We start from the raw sequence: 21105 nt of genomic DNA on the forward strand, positions 1-21105 counted from the left end.
TTAGTCCTGTCCCCATCACTTGGTATTTTTATCAAGTTACTTAGCCTATTTTTGCCTCTGTTTCCTCATCTGCAAAACAGAAATAATAAAACGATTCATCTCACAGGGCTGCAAGGGGCCACCTGCTCAGCTGCCTACGATACATTTTGCACGGTGTCTGGGAGATATTGAATACTGCATAAGCATGATATCAGCACACGGGAATGGCTAAGCCTAGCCCACTCCCACGATGTGCATACGCTAGCCATAGTGTACATACGATAAGCAACTTCTTAGTGGTTTAAACAAGGCAATTTATTTCTAATATAACTGTCCAGAGATAAGAAGTCAGATAAGGATGGGGTTGGGGATATGCTATGATCTGACTGTGTCCCCAAAGTTTGTATGTTGGAAAGGTCTACCCTATATAACAATACTAAGATGGGACTTTTGGGACCTTTGGGAATGGATGAACGCCACATTCATGGGAGTAGGCTGGTTATCTTGAGAGCGGGTTTTCCATTTGAGTTCAGCTTTCTCTTTCACTAAAACATGTTCCCTTGTCCTTCTGCCTTTTGCCATGAAGTCCCTGATGACTGAAGGTTCTTGGTCTTGGATGAGAAATAAATTTTATTGCGAATTACCCATCCAGGGATATCCTGTTAGGGCAAAATAGATAAAGACAGTTAAGTAGATCTAGTTGAAGGTAGAAGAGGTTCTGCCATTTTCAACCTGTGTCTTCCTTCATGGTGATCTAATGGTTGCTACAGTGCTGATTATCATATCATAAGCCCCATCAGGAGCCTAGAGGATGTTTCTCCCTTGTAAGGGCACCCTTATGAAGTTACTTGTGATAATGCTGCTGAAATCTCATTGGCCAGATTTTGTCACATGGCCACACAATCTGCAAAGGAAGCTGGGAAATATAATTGTGGGATCTTACTGATAGAGGAAGAAACAAAGACAAAATCCATGGGTTTGCCTTCTCCACAAGAAGAAAATGTTCATATCTCCTGAAGAACAGTGAGTCAGCTCCAGCTGGGCACCAGTTCTCTGAGGCATGGGTATCCCATTACCAGGTGGCCCTGCTCTGACGGCCCATAGCCTAACAGGCAGAGAGCCCGTCCTTCATACTACTCATTAATGACAGTGGAAGAGAAACAGGATGAATGTAATTAAGACATCCCAGAATAGGAAAGGATGACAAAAATGCAGAGTCCACTGAATAGTAACAACCTCTGAGTTCAGGCAATGCTCCTAACTACTGCTGTGTCTGTTCTCTGGGACCTCACCTTCCCATACAGGGAGCTTTGCCCATGAGAAGCTGATCCTCACTCAGTATCCACTGCAGCTGTGTGGGGTGGCATGCCTTTCTCATAGACATTCCAGTTTTCCCAGATGTTTTCCAGCTGTTGGAGACATGCAGGATGGATAATAACCAGAGAGAAGGGTCAAGTAAGGCCTTGATGGTCAGGTTTATGGATTCTTTGCCAGTTTGATATCCTCAAGACTCTTAGAAGGCTGTTTGGTTCCAGATTTGAGTAACTACAGCCAATGGAATCATGTAAGCATTGCTGACATGCCAGGATTCTCTAGACATGGAGTTCTTGCCTGTTCTCTCTCAAACTGGTACGGCTTTCTGGAAAAACAGGAGGAACTCACATTTCCTTGGCACATTTGTTGTTGGTGTTTTGTTTTGTTTCTCCGTCTAGCCCTCACTGTTTTGAAACTCTACTTTGTAGAGTAGGCTGAAATCAGAGATCTGCCTGCCTCTGCCTCCCAAGTGCTGGGACTGCAGACATGTGCCACCACCAGGCTGGTTCTCTCTGTCTCTTTGTCTCTCTGTCTCTCTGTCTCTCTCTCCGTCTCTCTGTCTCTCTCTCTGTGTCTCTCTCCTTCTCTGTCTCTGTCTCTCTCTCTCTGTGTGTGTGTGTGTGTGTGTGTGTGTGTGTGTGTGTGTGTTGTTTGGAACTCTCTTTGTAGCCAAGGATAGCCTTAAACTTCTGATCCTCCTGCCTCCACCTCCTGAGTGATGAGATCACAGGTGTGCACCACTAGCTGATTTTATGAGGAGCTGGGGATCAAACCACGGCTTCTTCATTCCCGTATCTCTTCCCATCCCCTTCGTTTTCTTTCCCTTTTCTCACTTTGCATGCTGCAAGGTTCTCACACATTTGATGTAAACGCTCTCTATCATTGAACTCCATTTGTAGCTTAGAAATCCCCTATTCTATGTGAGCCCTCTGACAAATCCCACTTCTTTGGAACCACCGGGGCAAGGACTAGAGTCCAAGCCCCACCCTTGTTGCCTCTTCCAACCTCCCCTGCCCCCCACTGATAGCCTGAGTGCATCTCTCTTGTAGGACTCCGATAGTAACAGCAGTAGCTTGGGTGTTCACGCTGGTTCCATGAGATACCAGCTCTGTGAACCATCCCCAAAGGCCTGCAATACAGTGGAGTTGGAAAAGCCACCCCAAGTCCCCCAGCATACCTCATGTCCCCTTCACAGACTCAAATCACACCCCTGCCTTCTCCCGCAACGCTCCAGTCTCCGTATTCCGCACAGGACCTCTTCCTCTAGCAAGTCTTCCCCAACTGTCTGATGCACTCAGATCTGGTACACCCTGCACCATGGCGTGTGTCGGGTGCCTCCTCCTTGGGGCAGAGCTGCCCTTCCATGTGCAAATATCTTTCAGCTCATTTGATTGCTGGCCCCTGGGTGGCCAAAATATGTTGGCTGGATGTGATGAAAAGTCCCTCTGGGGATCAGCCAGACCCAGTTAAGGTCCATGTTGGTTGTTTGCTTGCCAAATGACCTTGGAAAGCATGGCCTGCTTTCTCTGAGTTCATTTCCATGCCTGGATGATTGAATGAAAACATTCTGTAATAGAGACTGCCAAATGGGCCTACTGTCTAGTTTTCTTTCCTTTTCTTTTAGAGGTAGAATTGAATGAATTTCAACTAGAATGGCTGCCCACAATAATGACTGAGATCCTCAGCTCCCTGCCCCTTGAAGCCAAACATGGCCTCGTGGCTAAATATGGCCAATTAGACATGAGTGGAAGTGAGGGAGTAGCTTCCACTTCAGGGCTTAGAAGATGCATGAATTTATTTCCTTTTCCCTTTTCTGGCTGGATTACTAGTGCAAGGGTAAGGCAGAAACTATAATGACCATCTTGTATTCAAGATGGAAGATTCTCTGAATGACTTTACAGCCACCCTATTAGCTCTAGACTATCTATAGACTATTATTGTTTGAAGCTCCCTCCCTCCCCCACCTCTCTCTCTGTATAATATGTGTGGTGTATGCATGCATTCCCAGAAGCCAGAGGAAGGTGTTGGGTGTCCTGTTTTATCAGTCACCACCTTACTTCTTCCTGAGATAGAGTCTCTCACTAAACATGAAACTAGTCTGGAGACCAGGAAGGCCCAGTGATCCTTCTGTTTCCACACCTCCACAGAAAGTGACCACATCCAACTTTTTTATATGGGTTCTGGGGACTTGAACTAAGGTCCTCATGATTGCAAGGCAAAGTGGTCTTACCCATTGAACCACCTCTCAAGCTCCTGAGGCATTGCTTGTTTGTTTTGGAGACAGGATCTCACAATGTCCTGGAACTCACAGAGATCCACCTTCCTCTGCCTTCCTGGCTCTCCCGAGGCATTCTTAAATTGGATCTTTGTTACAGCAACCAAATGTCTATCCTAATTTTGTGTATGGAAGTGATGCTACTTAAAAACCTAAAACAAACACTAGTTTAGAGACTAGCAACTAGCAAGGAAAATACTGCACACTGGCAAGCTGCAGACCACTGTCACATTTCCGAAAAATGTGAGAGGTGTGGCTGTCATCTTAATGCCTAGGCAGTAGAGCGCATGCTGATGGACTCCGGTTCTTTGAGGTGGCCCCATTTGCTGGGCCTCAGAAGTTCCACTATTGGCAACTGATCCAGGCTCCATGAAAAGTCAAAGCCTCAGAGACAGTTGCAGGTGCTTTGAGGGAGGAAAGGAAATATGTTCAATAAATCCAGCAGGAAATCCAATAGTCCTTTTCTGAGTGTCCACTAGGGCCAGGGGGTCCGGATGGAAGAGACTGGAATGACAAGGAAGGGGAGGGACAGGGAGAGGGAAGCCAGAGCAGCTGGGTCAGGTCAGCGGTTCACATTTGGACTGTGACTCAGGCCCTAGGAATGCCATAAGGGAGTGAGCCGCCACCGGAGGCAGGCTGGGTTCCCCTCTGGCATAGGAAGATGCACAGCCAGTACTCAGTGGGCTAGGGGTTGGGCTCCTGCACACCCACTCATGTCCCAGCCACAGGTCGACTCAGGTATTGCTTCCTCTGCACACAGATACGGGCCCATGCTCTCAATCCCATCCTGCCCCTTTGAGATGACCAGCAGAGTGCCCACCTGCCGGACCTGCCCTCGCCATCTCTTTTCATCTTTCTCCTAGGAAGGGTTGCAGGACTCAAAGGGGCTATCTAGACATACCCTGGCTGCTCTCTCAGGACCGCCCACAACCCCCTCACCTATCTCCAGCCTCGAGTGTATCCCTCCTAACTCATCCCACCCTGGGCTAGGGAAGTTTGCACGGAGGAGAAAGTGAAGACGGCCAACTTTCCTCCTTGGAACTCTCAATTCGAAGATGAGAGTTCCGTCTCCGCAGCGCCCCCAAGCCGCAGTGAGAGAACAGCTGCGGGATGAACGTTCCCTCCTGAGACCTGACAATCAGAGAGAACCCGATCCCTGAGGGCCCGCTGCCAGAGGCCAGCCCAGAATAGTGCCACCCCGCTGCCGCCTGTCACACACTTGACACTCTAGCGGGCTAGGGCTGGCCGCATGGAGCCTGAGCTGGAACACACACTGCCTGGGGTACCGGGGTCCCAGGGGGCCGGCGCTGGGATGTAGGAAGACAGCAAGAATGTGGCCGTGTGTGTGTGTGTGTGTGTGTGTGTGTGTGTGTGTGTGTACACGCTTGCTGTGCACTGTACTCTGTGGGTGTGAGTGGGCCAGATCTGTGTATGTATGTATTTTGTGTGCCTGTGTGGGATTCTGTGTGTGCCAGGAGTGTGCAAATGTGTATGTTGTGCGTATCTGTACACACGTGGTGTGTGGGTAGATGTGCTTGTGCTTTTTAAAGGGGACAAGCCAGGGACTTTAGAACAGACAGCATTTTCACAACAATTCAGACATTCTCTTCCATAGACCCTGGCCTGGAGCCACAGTGGGGATCCAGAGGATCAAGGTAGGTGGAGTGCTGCTGCCTGAGGGTCTAGCCTTGTCTCTAGAGGGTCAAGGTGGGTGGAGTGCTGCTGCCTAAGGGCCTAGCCTTGTCTCTAGAGGGTCAAGGTGGGTGGAGTGCTGCTGCCTGTGGGCCTAGCCTTGTCTCTATAGCTCCCTCGTCTCCTCCCTTTCCCCGACCCCAATCCCTAACTCCTATCTTGGCTTTTGTCAAGAGAGAACCTTTCCCTTCTCTGCCTTCTCCCTCTTCCTTTCCCCAGTGTGTGTTCCCACCTTCCCTTCCCTCTTTGATGAGTATCTGAACTCCAGGGCTAACCTTACCACTATCCCAGCTGTGTGATTTGTGGCAAATTGCATAACCTCTCTGAGTTTCTGGTCTCTTGCTGCTAAATAGGAATGCTATTCCTATTTACAGTATCTGCCTTGGAAGATTTCTATGAATAGAAAATTGAGAAATATGTCTGGGGGGGTGGTTTTGAAAGCTTCCAATATCGTCGTTAATGACATTGTGCTTGGCTTTGTTGTAGCCCCTACTAACCAAACAGATCCTTTCCTTCCAGAGATGAACTTCCTAGAACAAGGAGAAAACTCATGGCCGTCACCAGCTGTGGCCACCAGCTCAGAAAGAGCCTGTGCAGCGCGGCTTGTCAAGGCTTCCAGGTGGACAAGGCAGGAGGCTGTAGAGGAAGCAGAGCCACCAGGTTTGGGAGAAGGTGAGGCCAAAGTCAGTTCTGGTGACAGGGGGCAGCAGGAATTCCGGAGTGGGACCTGACCTGAGATCTCTCCATCACATGGAGCTTGATCAGTCTCTCATCTTCTGGCCTTGGTCTTCCCACATGAGAGGCAGTAACTGTGCTGCTGATGCAGGGCCCTAGTGCAGCCGCCTTGGAAAGATGGAAGAGAGTTGCTGTCTGCTAGGACTCTGAGACTCCACAACATCCCAGCGCCCCAGTGCCGCCAAGCCCTGAAAGCAAGAAAACGTGCTTTGGAATATGCAGTGATTCCCCTCCCTGCCTTCTTCCCCAACAGGTGCCCAGTCCAGACCAGCTGCTGAGTCTGCCAGGGAGGAGGCCACATTCCCCAAGGCCACACCCTTGGCTCAAGCTGTTCCCTTGGCTGGAGCACAGACCTCCCTTACGGAGTGGGACCTCCTCTTGCCCAACTGTGCAGCCTCAGCAGTGGGCTCCAGCACAGGTGACCTAGAGCTGGCCATGGAGTTCCCAGACCCAGAGGCCTGGGACTGTGAGCTCGAAGGCCTGGGGGAGGACAGGCCTCAGCCTCGCCCATCCCCACAGGCCCCACTTCTCAGCTTGAGTTGGGATGATGAGCTGCAGAAGCCTGGGGCTCAGGTCTATATGCACTTCATGCAGGAACACACCTGCTATGATGCCATGGCCACCAGCTCCAAACTGGTCATCTTTGATACTATGCTGGAGGTAAGACTGGTTTGACCCTAGTTGACCTCAGGACTCAGCCTCCTGCCTCAGTAGCTGCCACTAATACACTCCTGGATGTCTTGTCAAGCTATGGTCCCTGCAAGTCCCTTTCTAGGACTCCTTAGCATCACAGAGAAAATAGGGTGAGAGCATGGCCTGTGGGAATCCCCTAAATGCCATCACAGCTCTGTCACCTTGAATCTGTCAAGCCTGGGGTTGGTCTCTTTATTTCCGTCATCTATAAAAATACAGACCAGAGGCTTGCTCCTCCCTGTATCAAAGGAGTCTCAGGACAACCCAAGACAAAGAAAGAATACTCTGTTAACTGTGAAGTGTATGTAAGACATCTCGGAGTCACTCGGGACCAAGAGGAGGGTACCCTGGCAGCAGGAAAAAAAAAGCAAGTTCTTTGGTAGCTCCTCTGCCATTAGACTAAACTGACTCCATTGTTATCAGTGTTGCCACAGAGCAAATGATGCATACATGCTCGAGGCACGGTATATGTGTCGTCCACAGAACCCAATCTGGTTCCTGTGCTTCACAGAAGAGTATATTTAATTTTGATAGCTTTGCTTAATCTTGATGTGTGATAAAGAGTTGGGTGCAGTGGTCCACATCTGTAATCCCAGCACTGAGGGGGCTGAGGCAGGAGGGTCTCAAGTTCCAGGCCAGCCTGGAAACCAAACAACAACATAGCGGAAACACAGAACAAAAGGACAGGAGAGAAGAAGGAAAAGAGTTAAGGAAAGGGAAGAGATGGGCAGGAAGGAAAGAGAAGATGGAAACCAAGCATTTTCAACACACATGGATAGTTTTGCTCAGGATAAGGATCCGAACAAGTTAGCATCAAATTTAGTGGGGAGCCTGTTGTAGCTCTGCCTATGGTATGTGTGTGCATGGTGTGGTGTGTACCTCTAGTATTTAGATGAGCAAAAACTATACCATGTCTGTATGCACATAGCCTCCACATGGAAGCCCTGATGTGTCTAACTATTGTCTGTCCCTCAGTGCCTCCAGGCACAAGCATCCTTATCTGTGTGGTAAACATGATGACAGTAGTCTTATGGAGACTCGTGCATGCGGAGAAGAATCAGAGAGAAGACCCATGGGAGAGCCCAGGTGGGGAATGCAAGTGGGGATGATGAGGGACTGTCAGTCCTCACCCTGCCATTGTTCTTTCCTGATCCTCAGATTAAGAAGGCTTTCTTTGCCATGGTGGCCAACGGTGTGAGAGCAGCCCCTCTGTGGGACAGCAAGAAGCAGAGCTTTGTGGGTGAGGAGAGGTGGTTGGGGAATGGCGGGAGAGACCTCACATGGTGTAAGATTGGCAGCAGGATGGGCTCCTCAGTGAGCCTGAACCTAGGCCCGACCTTCCCCCAGCTTGTCACCTGTCAACCCTGCAGGTATGCTCACCATCACAGACTTCATCCTGGTGTTGCACCGCTACTACAAATCCCCCCTGGTGAGTTCCGGGGACAGGGGCATCTTCAGGAGGCCTGATACTCCAGAACTCATGCCTGACCCTAAATCCTACCAATGCCTTTAGGTCCAGATCTATGAGATTGAAGAGCATAAGATTGAGACCTGGAGGGGTAAGTTGGAGAAGATTGTGGGGTTAAACTGGGGACCCAAGGCCTGGGATTTCCTGGAGGGTACAAGCCAATGGGGGAAGCCTCAAGTACCTGCAGGAAGGGAAACTGTTAGGAGACAGGGTGAGGTGACCGGGGACTCCTGTGGCCTGACTCGGGTTTTTTTCTTCAGAGATCTACCTACAAGGCTGCTTCAAGCCTCTAGTCTCCATCTCTCCCAACGACAGGTAAATATCTTCTCTGTTCATCTGAGCGATACACCCCTACCCCACCCAACTCCACCCCCATCTCAAAGGTTTTTGTTGTGACATTTATTACTTGCGAGCATGCATGCGTGTGTGTGTGTGTGTGTGTGTGTGTGTGTGTGTGATTATAGTGCACATGTGGAGGTCAGAGGACATTTTTCAGGAGTTGGTTCTCTTCTTCTGCCATCTGGAATGCAGGGATTGAACTTAGGCCATCAGCCTTGGCAACAAGAGCTATCGGGACTGGGCCATCTTACCATCTTGACTCGGCCTCTTGAATCGTGCCCTTGTGCTGCTCCACTCAGTCAGCCCTGAATTCACTCACTTCTTCTGGGAAGCAGAGGGATGAGGGACCCTGGTGTCCTGTTTGAGGGCCCTGGAGGGAGGGTCTCTCCCATTTGCTCCTAGTCTCACTGCTGCCTTTCTTTGAAGTCTGTTTGAAGCTGTCTATGCCCTCATCAAGAACCGGATCCACCGCCTGCCCGTCCTGGACCCGGTCTCGGGCACTGTGCTCTACATCCTCACGCACAAGCGGCTGCTCAAATTCCTGCACATATTTGTGAGTCTGGGATGGTGGGAGCAAGCAGGGAGCCATGGGAGACACTGATGGTCAAGTGTCCTAGCCCAGGCAAAGGGAGGAAGGAGCTGGAGGCCCTGGGAGCTGCTTGATCTGATGAGATTACCACTGTGTCCCATCCCAACAGGGTGCCCTGCTGCCCCGGCCCTCCTTCCTCTGCCGCACTATCCAAGATCTGGGCATCGGCACATTCCGAGATTTGGCTGTAGTTCTGGAAACAGCTCCTATCCTGACTGCGCTGGACATCTTTGTGGACAGGCGTGTGTCCGCACTGCCTGTGGTCAATGAATCTGGTACACACCCAGGGTGACAAGCTCTAGCGAGGGCGGGCAAGGAGCATGTGGGCCGGATGTGGCGGCAGAATCTTCAGGTAGTCTGCTGTAGGGCCCAAGATGGAGTGGGATTAGAAGTCCCTGCTTGCTTTGAATTTTGGACCAGTTATTTAGCCTTTCTGAGCCTCAGTTTCCCCAACTGTGAAAGGGAATCCCCTCCCCCCCCCGCCTCCCCACAGGGGTGTTGTTTTGAGATAAGTTATCATCCTGTAGCCCAGAAACTTACTATGTAGCCCACACTAGCCTCAAACTCGTGGCAGTTACTCTGACTCCTAATGCTGGGGTTTGGGAATGTGCAACCATGCCCCTTGTGTGGAGGGGACTCTCTCGTCCTTTATGCCTTCGAAGGAGCATAGATAAGATTATCTGCAACAAGATGACTATGGTAGGAGGAAATGGCAGATCCTTTTGTGTTTGTACTAGTCCACCCTAAAATTGACCATGGGATCTTATGTCCCCAGCCAGACCTTTAGGTCCTGTTCTAGAAAGATCAGAGGGACAGCAAGGGTATCTCTTTAGTTAGACTGTGTCACAAGTTATTTCATAGTTGGGACTGGGGAAATGGCTCAGTAGGTAAAGAGCTTCATGGCTAAGCCTGAAGACCAGAGCTCAGATCCCTCAGCATTCATACAAGTGTGGATGGTATGGAAGCCTGTAAACCCAGGGCTCAGGAGGTGGCAGCAGGGGATCCCTGGGACAATGAGCTGACCAGCTAGACCAGCTGGATTCTGGAGTATCAGGTTTAGTGAGAGAGCTTGCCTGAAAAAACAAAGTGGAAGGTAATAGAGGAAGACGCCTGGGATCAACCCCTGCCTCCACACACACACAAGCATACACACACACATGAGCACACACACACACATGCCCACACATGTGACAACACACAGACACACACATATAAGCACACACGGAAACATGCCCACACATTGACAACACACACACACACACACACACACACACACTACATATACTGCAGTAAAAAGAAATAACTCAAAGATATATATACCAGAATGAAGTTGAATATTATGAATATTATTTATTAAGCTTTTAAATTATACATAAATTTCAAAGGAAATGAAATGAAAGAACAGTATATCGCCATGATCAGCTCATCGTTTTTCTGAAGAAAGTCAGTTGCAGACATTGGATCATATCGTCCCTAGCACTTCAGTCTAAATCTCCTGCAATAAGCATATTTTATGCAACACAACTGTGAATAACTGGGCAGCTGAGATGGCCCAGCTGGCAAAAGCGCTTGTCAGTTAAGCCTGATGGCCCAAGCTGACTCCCCGGAGCACACGGCAAGGTGGAAGCAGAGAACCAATCCTGAAAGCCGTCCTCCTCTGGCCCCCACATTCACGCCGTGGCACGTGCACGCACAGCGATAGTAAGCAGTGTGCAAAGGCTTTGTGACGTTTATTTCATCGTTTAGGTGTGTGTGCACATGCATGTGTGTGCCTATGTGCCACAGTGCCTACAGGGTGGTCAGGAGACAACTTTCAGAAGTCAGTCCTCTCCTTCCACTGAGCGAGTTCCAGGGACCAAATTCAGGTTGTCAGGAATTGACAAGTCCCTTTACCCACTGAGCTATCTCACTGCCCCTTAAAGTATCTTTTTAAAAAGGGAACAGTTATTTTTAAAACTATGAATAATTTATTGTGACCTAATTTCCAATCCTTATTCTCATTTTCCCACTTCTCTCAAGAATGACTTAAAAAAAAAGTAACTTGTTCAATCCAAGTCCAAATGAAGTTCATGTTTCTTGTTTCTTCATTTGTCACTGAAGTCTGTTTAAACCTAAGACTGTTCCATTTCTTCTCGTTTTCATGGCACAGGTCACTGGAAAAGTCTGAATTAATTTTCCTATATCCTACCTTCAAGGATATAGAGATAGCTCAGCAGACAAAGACGCTTACAGCCAAGCCTGGTGACCTGGGTTCAATCCCCAGGACCCACACTGTAGGAGAGAACTGACACCTGAAGATTGTCCTCTGATCTACATACACACACACACACACACACACACACACACACACACGCACGCACGCACGCACGCACGAACATGCACTAACAAATATAGATTAAAAAGTTAAGAAAAGCATCCCATGTCCAGATTTGTCCATTTGCCTCCTGGAGGTTGCCGTGCCTCATTCCCATGTTCCTGTTTCCTGTGAACCAGAAATTGAACCTAAATGATAAATATCTGTACACTATGAGGCTGACATATTTCGCAAGTGATACCATGTTCTCCTTGCTGCTCACAGGAGCCTGAAGTCAGGCATCTCAGTGATAATGCTAAGCCTAGATAGGGGCAGCATGGGGGGACTATCAAGGAACTAGTTTCAAAAGTTGTCCCCATGTACCCTGAAGAACACCCTGGTTCTGAGCTGTGCTCTTCCCTGTCTTTTTTCTCCATTCCCTGCTGCAGGTCAGGTCGTGGGCCTCTACTCCCGCTTTGATGTCATTGTAAGTGTCTATGGGGACTGGGGAGGCTACGGGGAGGCTACAGTATGAGGCTCAATGAGAAGTATCTGTTGCTACCCTTTGCAAGAGTGTCGGAGTGCAATCTCCAGGCTACAGCCTAGGTAATGAGGTAATCCATGACTCCCTTCCCCCTGCCCCAGCACCTGGCTGCCCAGAAAACCTACAACCACCTAGACATGAGTGTGGGAGAAGCTTTGAGGCAGAGGACACTGTGTCTGGAGGGAGTTCTCTCCTGCCAGCCCCATGAGAGCCTGGGTGAAGTCATTGACAGGATTGCACGGGAACAGGTACCTTGCATCCCTCCCGGCATGCCCTCGGCATAGATGGCCTAGTTCTTTGCATAGCCTGTATGCTGGGCACTTGACCTGACTTCCCTCTCATGACCAACTTTTGGCATCTGCATTGGGAGGTGTCTGGTCCTGTTCATAGGGCCCCCGTGCCAAGATCCACAGCCAGCTGAGTGGCCAAAGCCATGGCCAACTGTTCCCAGGAGATGTCCTTTGCTCCTTGAGCTGTGTTAAGCTTCCCCCTTATTAGCTGCTATAGCCAAAGGCTCTGCCCCTCCCTGAACACTGTGGACCCACAGGTGCACAGGCTGGTGTTGGTGGATGAGACCCAGCATCTTCTGGGCGTGGTCTCTCTGTCTGACATACTTCAAGCGCTGGTACTCAGCCCTGCTGGCATCGATGCCCTCACTGCCTGAGAGTTCCTGAGTCCTCATTCCCGAGTCATCTTCCTCACCTGAAAACCAATGAGAGGATCTAGGGGAACTTGGCCTTCATCTTCTCCCACCCTCGTTTGCTGGTTCTGCTCTGGTACAGGTAGGCTCTGCCATGAGCTGTAGGGCTAGTACCTCAGTCTTTCTGAGATCCTTTACCTCAAGTTAGGGTACCCTGAGGATGACAGTGGCACCAGCCATGACTGAGCAGCCCCATAGAAACTGCCAACAAAGGCTTTACAGACCACTACTTTGTCCCATTTCCAGCTGAGGTTGTGGAGGTCCTGCCGGAAGGGATGGGTGGAGGTGAGGCGTCCTGAACTCTGGGAAGGTATAGCTGCCTTCTCTCCATGCTGTTCCCACCGGGAATTTTTTGAGAATAAAACAAGCTAGCAACCTTTTGTTGAATGTGTTTCTATCATCAGTATGGACTAATAAGGGAGGGAGTTTCCACCTACTGCTCATCTTATGAATTTGTCAGATTGTGGACTGTCCTGGTACCATGCTTGGTTGGGGGGCATTGCCAAAGAATGGGGCAGAAATTCCACCCAGTTGGCAGTAGGGTGAGACTCCTGTTGGGAAGGCACCTCCTCTTCCCGATTTGCTCACCATTTCCTCTTTTTCTCACAGGCTTTCCAGCCTTCACTAAATTGTCCTTGCTGTACCTCTACTCCCAGAAGCTTTTGGGCATGCGCAGAACACCAGGATGATGAAATTAAGCCCAATCAAGTCAAGCCTGAAAGTCCTGACCCAGAGGCACTGCGATCAGCCTAGAACAATGTGTGTGCCCCGTGCTTTCTTATGCCCTTCCCTCCGCCTGGGTCAGGGCTGATCTCAGTGTGGCAGTGAGCATTTAGCTGGGAGCCTGGAATGCTTGGTTCTGGATGCATGTCCCCAGCTCCTAGGAGCCCTGGTTGTTCTTTCTCTGTGGAAGCCACCATTGTGCCACCACCATCCTACTCTCCTGGCACTTCCAAGCTGCTGGTGGCCAATGTTGAGCAGCCCTTGATTCTAGAGCTGCCTGCTGGGGCTATAGTAGACATTCATCATGGCCCAGCAGGTGGCTTTTACTATCTACAGCTGAAATGGGACTGTCACGGTGTCCTTTTTGGGTGTCTGTAACGGGTCTGCCATTGAGGTCTACAGAAGCATGTGGTATTCTTGGGGCTCCTGACATTGCTGTACAGTGGATTCCTTAGCTCTCACCAGTGAGCACTGTTCTGCTCCCCTCAGTGTCCTCTACCCCCAGATAGATTTAGATCTGAGAATGAGCAATCAAGAAAGAAGAGCAAGCCATGACCTCAGATGCTATGGGCTTACTCAAACACTGCAGTTATTGAAATGAACTTGTGGCAAGCTCCTTGTGTCTCCTGAACTCAAAGACTTGAAGGAAAGTCTGAATTATCAAAAACTGCAAGTGGCCTTTATTTTGTGGGTAGACTGTTGTCTTTGATTTGTAACGAAATGATAAGGAAGACATTTATTAATTACTCACATAGTAGGTGAAACCCAGTCTACAAATGGGAGTCTGCAGGAAACATAACTGATCCTGTAATACTGGATGTAATTTCTACAATGAACTCAATTCACCAAGTAGAAAGAAATTAATCTCAGTTAAGTCGGGGTCTCTTTATCTGCTGTTACCAGGCCCCCTGATGTCATGAGCCCTCAGATCCAGAGGTCCAACACAGAAAGAGTGGATTCATATTTCTACAATCTTTTAAAATTCTTTTTCACTTACTTATTTCATTGCGTGTGCATGCAAGCATGAATGTGCCACAGTGGAGTGTGATTGTGTGTGTGCATGGGGGTGTGAGTGTCCCACAGTACAGATCAGTGGATGACCTCAGGCATGGGTCCTCCCTTCCACCTTGTTTGAGACAGGGTTTCTTTGTTGTGCCTCTGGGGATCTCCTGCCTCTCCCTCTCATCTCCTGGGACTGGAGTACTAGGATTCCAGACTCCACTATTCCTGTCTTGTTAAGCTTTACATGAATCCTGGGAATTTGATCTCAGGGCCTCACACTTGTGAGCCAAGTGTTTTACCCACTGAGCCGCTGAGCCGTCAGCCCAGCTCATTTGCTTTCCTCTCCTCCTCCTTCTTTTTAAATTTCTTTTGAGACAGGGTTTCATTACATACCCCTGGCTGGCCTAGAACTCATTATGTAGGCCAACATGGTGTCAGACTCCTAGAGATCCACCTTCCACTGCCTCCCAAGTGGTGGGATTAAAGTCATATGCCCCCATGCCCAACTGGTTAGTCCCATTTTTTATTTTTCTTGGGGGGGGAGATCTTCATACTGTTTACCATAATGGCCATGCCTTTAGTAGTTGAAGTACAGACTATGAACACTGACCTCCAAACTCTAATCCCCAGTCACACAGACACCCCACTCCGTTGCTCAGGTGAGTATTAAGCTCCTGGGTTCAGCCAACTTTCCTGTTTCAGCCTCCAGGGTAGCTATAGCTATAGGCCTTCACTGTGGTACCCAGCGGGTGGCTTTTACTATCTAGAGCTGAAGCAGGACTGTCACAGCCCTTTTTGGGTGTCCATAAAGAATCTGTCATTGAGGTCTACAGAAGCAAATGGGTCTCTCGGTGCTCCAAGAAGTAGGTCCAGCAGGGCCACCCACCATGATTCTAAGGTGCAGAAAGACATTCCCCACAAAAAGAGGGTCAGATGCTGAGTGATCAAAAAAGAACAACAAAGACCCCACCAAATTTGAATTTTAAATTTTATTTTAAATCGGACCCAAGGATTGCCATGTGATATGCAGTGCTCTACTGTCTTGAGTGGGTGATGCTCAGTAGAGATTGTGCCAGACATTTGGGGTCTATGGGAAGGGAATAGAGCTCCCCTGTCAAATCAGACATCCTGACATGTGACATGAGACTGGTCAGGGACAGCTGTGCCAGGGTTCCTGGAGAAGCCCCATGGAGGCAGGAGCCCAGCTCAGTATTGTCTCTGCAGAAAGCGCAGGCTCACCTTCCTGCTGGGAACCAGGACAATGCGGGCCACAGACTTCACTTCCCCCATCTCAGGATCCAGAACCACTTCATACTGTTGTATCAGCTGGCAGGGCGAGAGAGCAGGGCCACTGGAATCTTGATTTCTGTTCCTTCTGTAGACATCTACCCTGGACCTCCCTGCCCCTCCTCTCCCTGAATCCCTCCATCTTACCTGACCCACACAGCCCTCCCCACATCCCTGCTCACCCTTGACAGCAGTAGTTGCATCTCCAGTTCTGCAATCCTGCGGCCCAGGCAGGACCGAACCCCGTAGCCAAAGGGCACGGAGCCGAATGGGTGTTGGACCCTGGAGTTTTCAGTCTCTTTCTTCCTAAACCATCGGTGAGGCTGGAAGCTCTCAGGCTCAGGAAAGACACTGGGATCCCGGGACACCACGTAGTGGCATAACACAAACTGGGTCTACAGAGGAAGAATGGCATCAGTAAGGGCTGCAGGCATTCCTGGGCACCTGGTGCTCTAGCCCAACTCACGTTCTTGGGGAAGAGGAAGCCATCAATTTCAGTTTCCTTTTCTGTGATGATCCGGGAGTTTGTGGGGACCACAGGGTAGAGGCTGCAGCGAAAACAAAGTCTAGACTCTGCTTCCAGATAGGGTGCAGAGGCGTCTTACTCATCCCTGGCTTTCTGGTGCTGAGACCCTCTTCCCATATCACTCTTGTCCCTAGCCTTGGGCAGTCCCCACTTTCCATTCCTGCCCGATTACAGATCCTATGTAGACCCTAGGCACATGGAATCATGTCCTACCGAAGGGTCTCCTTAATCACAGCTTTGAGCAGGGGCATGTGGGCAAAGTCCTTCTGTTGGGGCACCTTCCCGAAGGGCACCACACCCACCACTTCCTTGTGCAAGGCCTCCTGGATTTCTGGATTCTTGGAAAGGTGATACAGGGCCCATGTCAGCGTGTTGGATGTCTAGGAGATAGAATGGGAGATGAAGATGAAGTAAGAGGACAATTTCTAGGGAAGAGGATAGCCAAGTGGTGGGAGGGTCTGTGAGTGGATGTAAATACAAGAAAGCTGACTTGCCACCAGGATGACAAGAAAAAGATATGATGATGGTTCCTGGGGAATCTCTGTGCTAAACGTGAACCCACAGGTTGAACAAGGGCCGATGTGGAGGAAGGTTGCATTTCAACCACTGAGGGGACTATAGCACGTAACAAGGAAGGAGCATGTCACAAAAACTGCTAGAAATGAGTCCCCTAAGTAGAGAGGGTGCTTGTGGATACGTTTCCAATTCTATACCTAAATCGCAGCAAGAGAGTTGGAATTCTGTGGGATGGAATCTCCCGGCTGGGGGCAGACAGACAGACAGACAGACAGACACACACACACACACATACACAGAGAGAGAGAGAGAGAGAGAGAGAGAGAGAGAGAGAGAAAGACAGACAGACAGACACACACACACACAGAAAGAGAAAGAAAGACAGACAGACAGACACACACACACACACACACACACACACACACACACACACACACACACACACAGAGCCAGGGGCCCAGACCTTGATGGAATTCCCCTCACAAAAAGGCGAGTCCTGTTTGCCTCAACTGGGCAAACAACCGCAGTGATATAGAAGAAGCTAGTATAAGAGACGAAGATGTGTGTCAGGAGGCAGGGTGGGAAGAGTACAGAATAAAATCAGGGAGTCCCTGGTTTCCCTGTCAGCCTTCCTAACATACCGTGTCCACGCCAGCCAAGAGCAGCTCAGGAAAGGTGCCGATGGCCTCCTCAGGACTGAGCAATTCATTGGTCAGCAGGAAGTGCAGGTAGCCAGATATCTGGACACCGTCTGGCCCGGCTGCCTGTAGCTGGGCTTCTACCTCCTTAACTTTCTGATCAATCAGCTTCTTCCCTGAAGGGGCCATGGAGAGCAGAGGAAGGTGAGCTTACACCACCGGAAAAGCAGGGAGTGTGAAGGAAGTCATGGGAGAGGCCAGCTTCCTTCCCTGGCCCCAGATTGGGACTCCTCACCAAAGGAAAAAATGTTATCCCAGCCATTCAGGTATCGCTTCCAATAGGGCAACAGAGGACGAGTCCACTTGGGGAGGAACGTGACATAGAGTGAGTTCTGGAACATGAGCCCGACGGATCTGATGAAGGTGGCAGTGTCCTCAGGGATGGAGGGCTCCAGGCAGCCAACCCTTTTCTCAAACAGGACATAGCAGATGGCTGAGAAGTACAGAGGCTGTCACAAGCAGGCAGAGCCAGAGGACTGAGAAAGCCCATTCCTGCCCCAGCCTCTCCCAGCAAGGGTACCTTCCAAGGCAAAGTGGTAGAGAAGGTGAGCCATGTCTGGCACCTGATCCCCCGATGCACTCTCGGCCTGCACCTGGCTCAGCCGGGTTATAAAGTCGTCAATCACCTCATTGAAGGCATTCGTGTAGAGTGCAGCCTCGGCAGGCTTCAGCAGCCGCTTGTTCAAAGCCTGGCGCAGCTGGTACCACTGATGCCCTTGCCTGGGGAATGTGGAGAACAGCACAGGTAAGCACGGGTCCCCAGAGAGTGGAGAGAATCTCAGACTCCTGGAGAACCCTTTACTAAAAATTGTTTTTGAGTGCTGCCGGAACTCCAGACTCCTGTCTGGGGTGAGTTGATTTTTAAAAAGGAAGACAGAATGAACCACAAACCTCAGAGTCCCGCCACAGCACTATGTGAATGGGTAAGGTGGCCTTCTAGAACCTAGAACTACCTAGGCTCAAATCATAGGTCTAGCCAAGGCTAGTGGTACATACCCATATTCCCTATGTTGGTTGGACCATCGTAAGTTGGAGATCAACCTGGGCTACAGAAATAAGATCTTGTCTCCAAATAAAAACAAACCAACAAAAATCATAGGTTTACAGATGACTGCCTGGGCAGCAGGGTTGTTTGAGTACCCAGATGAGTGCTTGGCACATGGTGTTTAGTAAATATTGACTGTAAGTATCTTTGAATTATGCAACTCTGGAATCTTTTGTAGTGCAATGATAAGAGCTGCACCCAGGCCTTCTGTGAGGAGGCTGAGAAATAAAATAGGATCAGGTTGGGGTTCCCTTGCTGCCAGTATTCTAAGCATCCATGCTCTCCTTGGTTCAGTGGGTCAAGGGGACAGGAGACCCACAAAACTGAAGCTTCCAGTCTTTGTTCTAACCACACAGTAGATGCTTAGATATCTATCCTGGTTTACAGGGAGGCCCAAATGGGTAGCAGACATGCTCCAAAGACATGTTTAAGGGCAGTCCCACACTCAACTAACTCCCAAACCCATACCCTGTCCTATGCAAGCTAGATCAAATCCTTAAGGCTAGCTGCAGAGCAACAAATTCAGTGTGGTCCTGTGCTATGAGAAAGAGAGGGACCCCCCCCACACACACAGCTGTGCGTGTTTGCACACTTCTGCTAAAGTGAGAATGAAGACTCAACAATTAACAGCACTGAGCGCTCAGGAGAACAGAATGGGGTGGAGGGGAACACTTAGCACTTCATAACTGAAAATTGGAAATTTTATTTATATAACAACGAGGCAGGAGAATCAAGATCGCTGAGGTCAGTCTTGGCTGAATAATGGGTTTAAAACCAGCTGGGACTACATGAGATCCTGTCTCAAACAAAGGAGAAAAAAAACAGTATTACTATCAAAAAATTTAAAACAATTAAGTATTAAAAAGAAAAAAAATGGGCTGGGGAGATGGCTCAGAGGTTAAGAGCACTGGCTGCTCTTCCTGAGGTCCTGAGTTCAATTCCCAGCACCCACATGGTGGCTCACAACCATCTGTAACTCCAGTTCCAGGGGGTCCGCTGGCATCTGCAAGCACTGCAGGAATGTGGTGCACAGCTGTACATGAAGGCAAAACACAAAACACACATAAACATTTTTTAATCTTAAAAAAATAAAGAAATTAAAATTTTTGAAATAAGCCTCAACCCTTGCTCCTAGGAGGTTTGCTTGTGTTTGAAGAAGGCTGTCACAAAAAATAAACTAAGAGTACTGGCAAAAAAGAAATGGCAATCAAAACAGATCCGTTGGGTTGTTGAGGCTTTTTCAAGGAGCTAGATGTGAAGACATTTAACAACGGCCCAGGAAAAAGCAATTCCGTGTGAGGAGGACTGCTTTGTAAAGGAAGATTCTAAAGACGCATGTGTCAAAACAAGGCAGGAAAAACAAGTAGCATAGCTTTGAAAAATAGCTTTTACTTATTGTTTACTTGGTGTGTATCTGTTTCAGACAGGGTCTCACGTAGCCCAGGCTGCCCTTGAATTCATCATGATCTTCCTGCCTCTACCTCCTTCGTACTGGGATTAGAAGCATGTGATATACACTTAGCACAAAGTAGCCTTTAAATGAGTACCAGTGACCCACATAGAGAATTGGCTCTAGAGTAAGAGGCACAACTAGATCCCCAAAGGGTCCTACATCATGTTCAGCTGAGTTGTCAAGTCAGACCCAGGCGGCCTCTCTCTAGCAGGCAGGGCCAGGGAGGTTAAAGAGGTCTTAAACATCATTCTCTAGCTTCAGAATTTGGAACAAAGATCCCAAGAATCATCATCTTAGTGATGAAACTGTTCACCTGCGAAGGAGACAGAAACAAGAAAGGAAACCCAAAGACGGAATCTACAGACATCAGAGACAGTTACAGTGAACCTAAGACAGGTCATTTTCCTTCCCAAGAACCAAGCCTATATATAATTCCTTGAGTTCCAGAATCAGGGAGATCTATTTCATCATTGACTAGGGGTGTCACCTCCCTTGGCTTCTGTTGCTTCATCTGTAAAGTGGGGATAGTAATACTGTCCACTCCAAGGCTAGTTTTAATGATAAAATTAGACCACAGCTGTATGGGGAGGAGCCTGGTGTCTGGCATTGTCAAGATGCACAGGTATGATCAATGTGGCAGCTATACGAAAACATGATGGGAAAAGCTACTTACTATTTTTGGAGTTCTACTGACACAGTTAGGAGACATCTGAATGTATCCAATTACAACCTGTATCCATCACAATTCTGTCACCCACTTCAATGAGCTTATCAGTAACAGTCCATCCTTCAAACGCCACTGCCAAAATAACTGTAATCTTTCTGGGCACAACTGAAATCTCTATGTATCTACATGTATGTGGAATGCATCCATGATTTGTGTATAATGCAATACACTCAGAGACATATTTTATGAAATGAAATGGAGCCCTCCCAACTAAATGATAATGATACTTTCTCAACAATAAATTGATGTGTTTTCAACCATAATGCAGAAAAATGAATCTGAAGCCAGGCTTTGTGGTTCCAGTCTGTAACCTCAAGATATTCATGACAACTTCATGATAGAAACCCTGCTTCAAAACTTAAAAATTACACAGGGGTTGGGGATCTGCTCAGTGACTGAGAGGTTGTACAAGTTAGGTGCCTAGCAGGTATGGGGCCTCAGGGCCAATTCCTCTACTACAAACAACTCTGAAAAAATCCTTGCTAGTATTTTTGTCCAAACACCCTG

At 48.9% G+C, this 21105-nt stretch overlaps 2 protein-coding genes and 1 long non-coding RNA gene across 3 annotated transcripts in view; 1 reads left to right on the top strand and 2 right to left on the bottom strand.

The window, feature by feature from the left end:
* Positions 1 to 284: 284 nt before the first annotated feature.
* LOC106021173 lies at positions 285 to 2644 on the bottom strand. Its single transcript, XR_001196510.3, has 3 exons — positions 2471 to 2644; positions 1272 to 1388; positions 285 to 638 (listed from the first exon to the last, which is right to left on the bottom strand). It is a non-coding gene; the product is annotated as an uncharacterized LOC106021173 (long non-coding RNA).
* A 1845-nt stretch (positions 2645 to 4489) lies between these two features.
* Positions 4490 to 14213, top strand: Prkag3 (protein kinase AMP-activated non-catalytic subunit gamma 3). Its single transcript, XM_005070488.4, has 14 exons — positions 4490 to 4850; positions 5184 to 5223; positions 5780 to 5932; positions 6249 to 6655; positions 7847 to 7928; positions 8059 to 8117; positions 8202 to 8247; positions 8417 to 8471; positions 8922 to 9048; positions 9194 to 9359; positions 11827 to 11864; positions 12023 to 12169; positions 12469 to 12703; positions 13231 to 14213. The coding sequence occupies exons 1-13, from the start codon at positions 4818 to 4820 to the stop codon at positions 12583 to 12585; spliced, it is 1470 nt and encodes a 489-aa protein (XP_005070545.1). The 5' UTR covers positions 4490 to 4817; the 3' UTR covers positions 12586 to 12703; positions 13231 to 14213.
* Positions 14214 to 15320: 1107 nt separating this feature from the next.
* Positions 15321 to 21105, bottom strand: part of LOC101842686 (sterol 26-hydroxylase, mitochondrial) — a 28399-nt gene continuing 22614 nt past the window's right edge. The window contains exons 3-9 of the mRNA XM_005070489.4: positions 17894 to 18093; positions 17609 to 17806; positions 17317 to 17489; positions 16373 to 16539; positions 16100 to 16181; positions 15816 to 16028; positions 15321 to 15672 (exon numbers count right to left, since the gene is read on the bottom strand). Coding sequence (XP_005070546.1) covers positions 15553 to 15672; positions 15816 to 16028; positions 16100 to 16181; positions 16373 to 16539; positions 17317 to 17489; positions 17609 to 17806; positions 17894 to 18093 — 1153 coding nt within the window. The 3' untranslated portion in view covers positions 15321 to 15552. The remainder of the gene's footprint in view (positions 15673 to 15815; positions 16029 to 16099; positions 16182 to 16372; positions 16540 to 17316; positions 17490 to 17608; positions 17807 to 17893; positions 18094 to 21105) is intronic.

Source organism: Mesocricetus auratus, unplaced genomic scaffold (assembly GCF_017639785.1).
Source record: "Mesocricetus auratus isolate SY011 unplaced genomic scaffold, BCM_Maur_2.0 Super-Scaffold_100010, whole genome shotgun sequence".
Taxonomy (NCBI): Eukaryota; Metazoa; Chordata; class Mammalia; order Rodentia; family Cricetidae; genus Mesocricetus; species Mesocricetus auratus.